We start from the raw sequence: 11,536 nt of genomic DNA, 5'->3' as shown, positions 1-11,536 counted from the left end.
ACTAATCTACTCAAAGTGCATATCCGAGGGACGCTGACAAGCCAGCTGAGGAAGAAGACGACGGCGATGAACGCGCGAGCAGTGGCACGGGCGCGTTCGCACGGGACCTGAGTATTTGACGACACAGAAGAAAAATGCATGAAACCCTAGCCATAAACATATTCGATCGATGTAATAAATATGAGTTGGAGTGCATGCGGCAGGCATTACCAAATCCTGACTGTGAGCTTACCACTGTCGTTGAGAAGAAAAGCGCACCATTATTGCATTCTATCAGTGCTAACATATTAGGGAGAAACTTGGAGGCTAACAAAGAAGCTCGAGAACAAGATAAGGGTCACGCATATGGCCATGAAACAAAAAATGTTAGGCGTAACGTTAAAAGAAGGAAGAGAGCGCTAGGGATCAGATAGCAAACGGGGATAACCGATGTTCTAATTGACATTAAGAGAAAAAAATTGGAGGATGCTTAAGCTTCGCATTTAAGAGTATAACGCGATAGCGTTCTCGGGATCCGTTCGCATCGCATCGTTCGCATACGGCAAGTAGGCTTCATTCACTGCAACACTGAACGTGGGAAAGCCAGCTTACAAAGGCCAAGCTTACACCGATTCCCTTAAAGTCGGCTGCGCTTTTAAACAGAAATGCATTGCTGGAAATACGTTTTTCCAAGGGCAATATAAGTGGTCTTATATTAAAATGTGAATAGCCCTAGCCCCTTTTTTATTATTTTATTAATTGCTTGCTTTTGCCCCGACGCGCGCGCGTGTCCAAAACGAATTAGCTGGCAAAGTCCCAATTTGACCTGCCTTAGGGAGCCTACATGCAAGCGCTGTAACAGCGCTTTCATGTAGGCTCCCTAACCTGCCTTAGGATGCGAGCGCCATCTGGATATCATTTTCGCAAGTGAAGTCCCCGAACTCACGGCTGTAGGTCTGGTAGAAATGCTGGAAAAGGGGTTTGTGTTTGAGTTTACTCTTAGTGGAATTAGGGTTTCTCGTACATTCAAACTACAATTCGACGCCGATTGGTAAACAATCCGACGGCGAATTCGACGCCGAACGGTAAAGTCGTACTTTACCATTTTTCTGGCGGATTTCACTGTGACAAATTCAAATTTTGTTCACCAAAATCTTGCACCACGTGGAGGGCCTGCGCGGTCGGGGTGGTTGGGGATGATTTTCTCCGCCATCTACCGACATCGCATGCCGACGCCGGTTGCCGACGTCGGATTTTCTGCGACACGGGGCCCTTAATGCTATCGCGTTAAAATTGAGCTGCGCAGGCCATGTAATGTGTGGGGCAGATAACCGGTAGACCAGTATATTTACAGAATGGGTACCAAGGGAAGAGAAGCACAGTCGAAGATGGCAGAAAATTACATGGGGTGATGAAAAGAAATTACCCGGCGCAAGTTGGAATCGGCTAACGCAAGGCAGGGGTAATTGGAGATCGCTGAGAGATGCCTTCGCCCAGCAGTGGACATAAAAATAGGTTGATTGTGATGATGAGGACTGGGGAAGGGGAAGAATATGAAATATTGAAAGCAAATAGAAAAGAAATCAATAGAAGAAAAGAATGAACAATGTAGAACTGGCCTGTGTGGGTGCTTTCGCACATGCCGTGAAGGCGTCACAAAGTCTCTCATACGTTGCAGCTTACTTGAAGTACCCAAGCAATCCTAACCGAGTGCAACATATAAAAAGGAAGAATGGGGTTAAACTTTGCTGACGCGCAAAACGAAGCCAAAGAAAACAAAAAGCAACATACACAAGTCATTGCTCTCACTGCCTCGAACTTAGCGATTCTTCGTCGTTCCGCATAGCCAAGCTTCTCCAGCCTGCTTCGTTTGGTTTGGGTTAGCTTTGCCGCAACTGTATGCACGTTGCAGGTGATGCACGCTTTACAGAAACTTCGAATCGCCGTGGCGTGCAGACTGGCACGGTGATTCAGAGTACACCTGCATCCAACTTCAATCCTTCCACGTAACCACTACTCGATTATTATCCCACGCGATTTCGTTCAATAATTCATACAACTGTTTTCGGGCGCTCTATATCGCAGCCATACAGCGCCGCCAGCCGGGCCCGACCTCGCCTACCGAACGTAGTGCGGTAGCCGGTCGACCGTGTCGGGTCCGCGCGTCGTTCGCCATCGGGTCGGTCGGCGGCGTACCGATTCTTACTGCACCTGCTGCGAAGCACCGCCTTCCTTCCTCCCCTCCCTGCCCCTCCCCCCCTCCTCCTCACCCCCCCCCCCTCTCTAGACTACGCTCTCCCATCAAGCAGGCGCACTTGCACGCTCCGCATAGATTTGGGAGCACAGCTCCTGCGCCGATCGATGGCTCGGCGCATGTTCTCTGCGGCTGATGCAACGGTGGTACCGACCGGCGTCGCGCCACCTCGCTCCTCTTCTTCTTCCCCATCCACGGTCCATGCAGCACGGAGAGCCTGGAGTTGGGGGAGAGAGGGTAGGGCAGGTGACTACGTTGTCCCCCATCACCTGTCCTGGCCTGGCCGCCTCTTCTTCTGGTGCACGCTTGCTCTGGCCGGTCGCCGGCCGACGTGCGGCGCCAGGGCGCCGATCGTTACTCCCTTTTCTTTTTTTTTTTCAAACTCTATCAGGAGGCGGAGCATGCAGTTGCTGCGCTTGCTACTGGTTTTGTCTGGGGTGCGCCGTTCGGAGGAAGAAAAAAGCTCGGAACAAGCGCCAGCGGAGTCCATCTTCTGCGCGTGCGTGGTGGCGCCCCGTTCTTACGACGATTCATGTGTGGAGCAGACGGAATCGCCCTAGCGGCGCCGTGGACAGATATATATATATATATATATATATATATATATATATATATATATATATATATATAGATAGATAGATAGATAGATAGATAGATAGATAGATAGATAGATAGATAGATAGATAGATAGATAGATAGATAGATAGATAGATAGATAGATAGATAGATAGATAGTGAAAAAAAGTTTGCCCTCACTGTGGACCGGAACAAAAACCAGGATCACGAAATGGAAGAATGGTCGCCCACCCCATAGAAGTGATAGTTGCACGAAGCAACATAGGAAACCAATACGGATTTTTCACGTACTTGTAGCAGCTCGCGTTCGTCCTGGTTGGGGATCGAACCCGGAAGCAAAGATTTCCTGGGATGGTCGCTCCACTATCTGAGCTAACCAGAAGGCTAACGCACGAAGGTTAACTAAATGACTATTGCATGGCCGAGTTTTCACAACATCGACCTCTTAGCGGGACTGGAAACTACGCACACGGTTCACGAAACGCCCGACTGCGAGCAATGTGTTGCCGTAGCATAATTTGCTGCCTTTCTTCCTTGTGTCGGACTGATGTTTATTAAATGTTTGCTCGGTCGCTCGGTTATCCGTCTACGTACACACTTTTTTTTGTCTTAGTTCATAACATTCGCTCATACTTGAATCAGTTAAATCCATTGTCTATGCCCTCAACAACTAATTGATTCAAGAAAAATTTGCCTTTTTTTTTGCTTTCCTCTCTTTCTGTCGTGCATCTATTAAAGTCAATAATGTTGGCTGCAGCTAAAAAAAAATGCACCGGGAAGAGAACGCGAGAGAAGGGGTGGGAATACCTTACTCAACTAGAATAAACAAAACATTCTGCGCGGATACTCTGAAAGGCGAATCCCTGCAAGACGGTGGTTTGAGTGAGCGAGTAGTCGGTGAAACTCACTTGTGGCGTGACGTCTCAGTCTAAATCAGTGAAAGGAGAAAAGGAACTGAGGTGCCTTCACTGCACTTAGACGGGATCCACGTGACCCCCCCCCTCCCCCTCATCTCCTCCCTCGCCTGGACTCGCCCTCACACACACCTCACATCGATTGGGTCTAGCCGGTCAGTCGAGAAAGCGTGGCGGCGTTCTGTGTGCATATTTCTCTGTGCCCTTCACCAATTCGTCTTTTTCTCCTTTCCTGCTTCCCCTGGCCCCTTCCCCCAGTTTCCATCCACCCTCCACTTTTCCATTTTTTCTTATCTGAGCTTCTGGTGTTTGGTAAAGTTGTCTAGCCTAATCACCATTCGCAGCGGCAATGGTCACTTTATCGAAGCGTTTTCGGGGCTCAAAATAGGTAAGGGAAGGGTGAGGGGAATTTGACGGCAGCGCGGCTTTTTTGGTCGCTATCTCTATAGTGTGTGTTCGCATTTCGCTCCACTAGCTGTTATCAGCGAGAAAGGAGAGACGTCGTTAAGTAATGATTCTCGCACAAACACGAAAATGAGGACGGAAGTCATACGCGGTTGTACCTGAAACTAAATGTCGCGTGTGTGTGTGTGTAGCCCGTCGGCCCTTTTTTTTCTCGTGTTTCGCGTCCGTCCGTCAATGCCATGTGCCACGTTTGCGCGTTTGGTAGTTACCTCTTCACCAACATCAAGTTCCCCGCCCTCTCGAAAGCGCTTTAAACGATTCGGAATTGAACTGACACCTCTCCTTTTTTTAATATTTCTCTCGAAAGGCGTCCGTGGTAACGCCGTTTGGTGGTACTCTCTGCATAAAGAGAGTATTGCAGACCTACGACCACTATAACGAAACGACGGCTAATGGCGTGCTAATAGTCGTGAATCTTTGTCCAACCACATCGCGTTAGAAATGTTGTTTTGTTACCTGACTGTTCTCGTTGAAGGAAAGTGCAAAAAAAAAGAACAGCAGCAGCAGTGGAAAAGTCAGAGAAGTTAAAGAAAGCTTCGCTTTGAAAACGGACTGCGTGTTAATAATTACGTCGTTGCCGCCTCGTTACGCTAGCCGCTAGCTTGAATATGATTGGTCAGTGAAATAATTGCTGTGTCCTCCACAGCTAAACTCTGCGACACAAGGTGGCGCCATAAATTCCTCAAGTTATCAGACAAACCCTCCAATAGAGTTCGAGTATGTCAGTGTACGCATTACGAAACGAAATAACGGGTTACTGTGTTACCGGAAACGTAAACGGCAGTGATAATGCTGCTGCCGACGTCTTGTGGCACTTTGTGCAGCCACATCGCGCTACAAACTTTTTTTATTGTTGCATGGGCCTACTCGCCTGCCCCACCATTGTCTGTGTGGAAAGAAGTTCATTATTATTATTATTATTATTATTATTATTATTATTATTATTATTATTATTATTATTATTATTATTATTATTATTATTATTATTATTATTATTATTATTATTATTATTATTGAAAGAAAGTACGTGCCGCTAAGTAGAACACTACTGTGGTTAAACTTTGCGCCACAAGATGCCGCCACCAGAGCCACCGCTAACGTATCGCGGTATCCTGTAACGTGGTGTCCCGTAAACGGTAATACGCTTGTACGTGCAAAGAAGGACTCTAATCTCATGTATATCCGTAGCCACGATAGGATATTTTGCGGAAGAGCTTGAGGGCCGCCACATTGGCTTGTTGACGCCCGTTGCTTTTCCATCTGTAACTACCGAATACACGGCACTGCAGTCGATTCGTATGCGTCAAAGTGGCTGTACGAATGCGTCCGGCGTTTCGTGACAGCGCTAACTCGACGTCACGGCGCTCAAAGCTGAGAAATTCTGTTTAACGCGACAGCGTTAAGGGCCCCGCGTCGCAGAAAATCCGGCGTCGGCGTAGGCTCGCCGGCGTCGTTGGCGGAAATAATCATCCCGAACTACCCCGAGCGCGCAGGCCCTCCGCGTGGTGCGCGGCGTTAGGGAACGAAAATTTAATTTCTCAACGTAAAATCCGCCAGGAACATCGTAAAGCCCGACTGAACCACAACCTACAGACACGATAGCGTCGGATTGTAATTTTAATATACGAGAAAAACGCCTGATAAGCAGCCAGGGATCTTTGAATGCTATCGCGTCCCACTCTTGTGTGCGACAGTCCAAGACGAATCAAAAAAAAAAAAATACGTGGTCTTCCCCTCGCAGCATGTCGGCCGCCGACGGCAACGTGGACGACGCCCTGACGAGCCTGCACTGGCTGCAGAACCTGAACATCATGACGCGCATCGGGGCCCCGACGCCTCCGACGCCGCCGGCGAGTCCGCCCGGTTGCGGGTCCGGGTGCGTGGCCGCCAAGGCCGCGCTGCACGGCTCCGCGGCCGCCCACAGCGCCGTCTCCAGGCGAGTATATAGTACTATATGCGATGGTCTATAGCCTCTGAGATTTGCGCGCGTCGGCTGGTTTTGCTGGCTCTCCGTGGCCTCCGAGATCACTCGAAGAGAAGCGTATGTCTCCTGCGCGCGATTAATTAAGCCGAAACGGAACGAAAGGTGGAGACCATCTCTCCAGACCCATGGTATTTAGGTGAAAGCTTTTCTTTGTGGAACCCCTTCTTCCGGGACTTTGCGGACCGTGGCAGATAGTTCGTGACTTACCAGATTTGTCATCACGTCGCGAATGCAGTCATCCTTGCCTTTTCCACAAGATCAATACCACTATACAATGTCCAGGAATTTTGGACATTGCCCCTTCGGCTATCTGCCGAACTTCACCGCAGTGCACTAGCGTAACTCAATGGGCAACATTTAGGGAAACAATTGTTTCAGAAGGCCAGAACGTCGAGACGGCACGCCTGTTCATTAATGCACTTATTTACGGCGCTTATTCGTAACGTCCCTGCCACGTTATAGCAGCTAGTGTTTTGGTCAAGAATAAAACACTGCTATAACTCAGCAGAGAAGTTGAATTAAATTGACTTTTATTTCTCGTTCATTCAAACAAGGGTAGACTGAGACTACAGGCATAAAGCCCGACAAAGGTCTCAGCCCCCGAATAAGTTACACGAATGAGTGTCGAGCATTTTATTAGAAGGGATTAGCCTCTCGACGTTGCTAACTGAAAATTGCTGAAACTCGAATCGGGCACCCTTTTTGAAATATGATGTTTAAAAATGCTGCCCATTAAGCTACGTTGGTGCATTGCAGTGAAGTTCGACAGATGGCTGCAGGGGCAAAATGTTCAAGATTTCTGGGAAGGAATTAACCCAGCACTAACACGAATAAAACCATGCTTTCTGCTGAGTCACGGATTTTAGTGTATGTTGCAGTGAAGCTGTTAAAAGTCCCCTGTCACCAGGTCTGCCCATTTTGAGCTGACAAGCGCAGTGCATACAATGCGCGATAACGGTCGTGTCTGCCAAGTGTTACATCGCTATACGCGCCGCGGAAAAGGGCTGAAATTTCAAACCGAACGCCATTTGGCCATTCTCTTGGCGGGCGGCGCGCGCTCCCAGCGTGTATATGAGCAAGTGCGCCTACCTACATGTCTGTGCTGCGACGTCTTTTATAGTGCACGTCAGTTCGACAATTATTCAAGGCAAGATCAGTTTGTTTAATTGCTTCAGTAGACGAACGAAGTTTACAGAAATAGTAAAACATACAAACCAAACGTCTGCGTGTTGTTTTTTTTTTATACTTCGTACCCTAGCAAAAAAGATGTACTTCCGTTTCGTCTGCTTGTTCCCACGTCGTTCAGTCACGCGTGCATCACATCAAAACTATATGTCATTTTCTACCGTGTTTCAGCGCGCGATTGTGCTCTGTGAGCCCCAATTTATAACACTACTCAGCTCTTCTTCATGCGCTGCGCGAAAGGAGACAAACGCAAAAGCTCGCGGGCGACACCGTCAGCCGGAGTCCGCCACGCAGCAAAAAAAATTTAGAAAAAAAAATCACGCGTAACCTTGCACTCGGCCGCGCAATAACTTGAAACAGCGAAGCTGGGCGATCGTAGCCCAGCATTTTCCGGAAGTGCGCGCGAACTTTTCATCTTATTACTCATCATGATGATAATTCTTTCTCGCGCGTCTCGGACTTACGGCCGTCACTGCGCATTGCATAGCGCAGCTAGCAACACTGACACCGCGTTGCAATGCCGACAACGCGTTCCAGCAGACCCGCTCCGTGAATGCGTTTCTTTCTCTCTCTCTCGTTCTCATGGCGTTCAAAACTTCTTCACCCCGCAGAGCACCAGCGTGCCAACGCGCCTGCTGTGGACGAAGACGACGACGCTCGAACGCAGCCATACGGTTCGCATAAATGCACGTTCTGCAAGCGTGGCCGTATAGCCTATTACGACGCTCGACTTGGGACCGTGGGTACGCGGGTTCGAATCCCGCCTCGACAAGAAAGTTTTTTCGATCGTTTCTTGATACGAACCACAAATTACGGCTGGCTTAAACAGCTTCGCTTTTAAAAAAAGAAGGCGGGGCCTGTGACGTATGCGTCACGCGATCATCGAGCTCCACTTTGGGAGAACGCAGGGAAGGAACTTCGCTTGCGGAGGCTATATAGCAGGGAGCAAGTGAAGAGAGTGTCCATGTTGGCGGTGACACTCGCCTCATGAAATCGTGGGTTAGCGGTACTGAATTATTTTTTATCTCCACTATTAATGAACCAATTTGGAAAATTATTGCGGTAGAACGCTCCTTAGAGAGCACGTGACAACTTCCAGCGTATAAGCAAAATTTTGTATGTGACTTGGTGAGGGGTCGTTAATTGGGAGTTTCGTACGGAGCGGCTTTCACGCGGCGGCGTCATGGGTCGGTAATTAATTTCAATGAAATAGCCTGCGCCGGAGCGCCGAATCCGCTTTGAATTATTTATCTAAAATCAAAGTTACTTTGCCTACGCTTCATTCGAATAGACTGCAATTTCTTTGCGCAGCTTATTTCAACTGGTAACCAGGATTTCCACAGTAAGCACTGCGGAAATCCCTTTAACATCGACGCTGTAAAATTCGCGACGGACGGACGGACGGACGGACGGACGGACGGACGGACGGACGAACGAACGAACGAACGAACGAACGAACGAACGAACGAACGAACGAACGAACGGACGGACGGACGGACGAACGAACGAACGAACGAACGAACGAACGAACGAACGAACGAACGAACGAACGAACGGACGGACGGACGAACAGACGGACGAACGGACGACGTCCCTCCGTCCGTCCCTCCGTCCGTCCAATATAAGCGCCAGTCATCGGCCGCAGACGACCTTCACACGTGTCAGCGAACTATAAAATAAGGTGCACGCCGACTCACAAACGGAACTCTCATTTGTTTTAGGGGCGAAGCTCCTTATAGCGGCACCCGTTCCGTCCCCGTCGTCGTAGTAGTAGTGTGTAACCAGTCTGAGAAAAATGAGAAAAAAATTCCGAAGTTGTGTCCGTAGCGCGGAATCGAACCAGGGACCCCTCGCTTCCAAGCGCGCGGCATTAGCCCACTACGCCACGAAGCGGACAAGGACACACGCACCACGATGGCAATAAATACCCAACATTAACGAAAGGCCGCGTTTCTAGCGCGTTTCTAACGCGTTTGTGCTAGCGCGTTACGGCCCGTGTAAGAAGCTGGTGTAAGACGCTGTGGCCTCTCCGCCTTACCTTCAACGCGTTTCGAACGCGCTGCCCAAAGCGGTGGCAAGTCAAGTTCAAGTCGAGGAGCGTTTATGAATACGGGTGCTATACTCTCTCAGCAGTCATGTGATGGCGTCGGCAAACGCGGTGCACGTTCCGGCATGTGTAAATGGCTGCGTAAGACGCTGTGGCCGCTCCCCCTTACTAGAGAGTACTGCACGTTTCTAACGCGTTTGTGCTAGCGTCCCCTTAAGCGGGAGATCCGATGATTCCCTCCGGAGCTTCGCCCACTCATCATCATACACCCCGTGGATATGCTGTGATTTTTATTGCGATAGCAATTATATGGACACTCAAAAGCAGATTTCTGCCGTCGGCGTCGCCGTCGCCGTGAGGTTCCGTATGACGTCAATGGAGATGAAATCGTCGCCGCGCGCCGCCGAACGCTGTATGTGCGAGTGAAAGGGCGCGAGGGGCGCGCGCTTTCACGGGGAGTGAACGCACGGCGGAGAACAAACGCGCGTTCTGCGCCGTGCTCGCTTAAGGGCTGCAGAAGTAGGCGTCTCTTTCCTCCTTTACAATCACCATATATGTAGAGCAAACGCGCCTAATTCCGACGCGCGAGAGGCCGTGGGGGAGGGGCGGGAGGGGCGGGAGGGGAAGGAAAGGGAGGCGACGTTTAGCTGCGGCACCAAGTGCCTATTTATATCAGAGGCTCCGGCAACAGTCACCAACGCCGCACGCATATTGAGCGAACGCGGGAAAAACGCCGACGGCGTCGACAACAGTTCTGCGTGTTGCCGGTGCTGCTTAATGTCCAAGTTTATACAGCTGATAAAGCTAATATCATTTACTCCGTATAGCTCTCTACAAGTTTGCTATCGCAATTGATGCTTCGCCTTTCAGGTGAAACTGCGACAACTTTTTTATATATATCATCAGCCTATAGTTATGTCCACTGCAGGTGAAGGCCTCTCCCTGTGATCTCCAATTACCCCTGTCTTGCGCTAGCAAATTTTCTAACTTCATCACTCCACCTAGTTTTCTTCCGTCCTCGACTGCGCTTCCCTTCTCTTGGTATCAATTCTGTAATGCTAATGGTCCACCGGTTATCCATCCTACGCATTACGTGGCCTGCCCAGCTCCACTTTTTCCGCTTAATGTCAGCTAGAATATCGATTATTCCCGATTGTTCTCTGATCCACACCGCTCTCTTCCTCTCTCTTAACGTTAGGCCTAACATCTTTCGTTCCATCACTCTTTGTGCGGTCCTTAACTTGTTCTCGAGCTTCTTTGCTAACCTCCAAGTTTCTGCCCCATATGTTAGCACCGGTAGAATGCAATGATTATACACCTGTCTTTTCAACGGCAGTGGTAAGCTCCCAGTCAGGATTTGGTAATGCCTGACGTATGCACACCAACTCATATATATATATACTTAGTGACGCTTAACCACGCTTCCATATATAAAAGGGAGACCCGTCTAGTAACTCATTCAGTTCATTCTAATACTGTCATGGGACGACCACGGAAATTAAAGACACCAGAAGAACAGCATGAATACAATGCTCGACCATTTGTGGCGTCTGAGACAGCTTCGCTGGACATTCACGCAGGTCGAGATGGAGGACAATTTTTTTTCTTCCTCCTCTTCGCTCCGTTACCCAGACACTGAAAGACAAAGCCCTTTTCCAGCTCTCATTTATGGAATCCATCACACAGTTCCACCGTCAATGGAGCCAACTGTTAGAAGGCTTTGGTAATGTACGCTACCTTGAAAAGCCACCGTGAATGCTCTGGCTAATCTGCACATTCAATCCGTGGCCCTAATATTATTATGCACGAACACCAACTAAATAACTGATGACAACAATTTTTGAACCTCACTTCATACCTTTTAAGCTAACATCGGCCAATGCAGGTAAACATACACCTGAAGTTGTGCCTTTAAAAATATCTGCTGCTTATGGATTCAGAAATAAAGCGCTGTGGTGTCGATTTTGGGTGTGATTGCTAACATCAATTACATTCTGGCTCTTTGGTGGTGCACTTCTCTCTCTCACCCGGAACTCTAACAATCACGTGTCCAAAGAAAGTACCGCGCGGTTCACTCATTCAATATGTGGCCTCGGTTGTCGGCTCATCAATGACTAACCACATTTGTCATT

At 49.0% G+C, this 11,536-nt stretch overlaps 1 protein-coding gene across 1 annotated transcript in view; it reads left to right on the top strand.

Moving 5' to 3' along the window:
- The first annotated feature begins 5,930 nt into the window (after window positions 1-5,930).
- The window catches only part of LOC119454108 (forkhead box protein K2), a 29,839-nt gene continuing 24,233 nt past the window's right edge, over window positions 5,931-11,536 (top strand). The window contains exon 1 of the mRNA XM_049667920.1: window positions 5,931-6,124. Within this exon, the coding sequence (XP_049523877.1) occupies window positions 5,931-6,124 (194 nt within the window). The remainder of the gene's footprint in view (window positions 6,125-11,536) is intronic.

Source organism: Dermacentor silvarum, chromosome 5, assembly GCF_013339745.2.
Source record: "Dermacentor silvarum isolate Dsil-2018 chromosome 5, BIME_Dsil_1.4, whole genome shotgun sequence".
Taxonomy (NCBI): Eukaryota; Metazoa; Arthropoda; class Arachnida; order Ixodida; family Ixodidae; genus Dermacentor; species Dermacentor silvarum.
The sequence above is the reverse complement of the archived record's forward strand: the minus strand, read 5'-3'. Positions and strand labels throughout refer to the sequence as shown.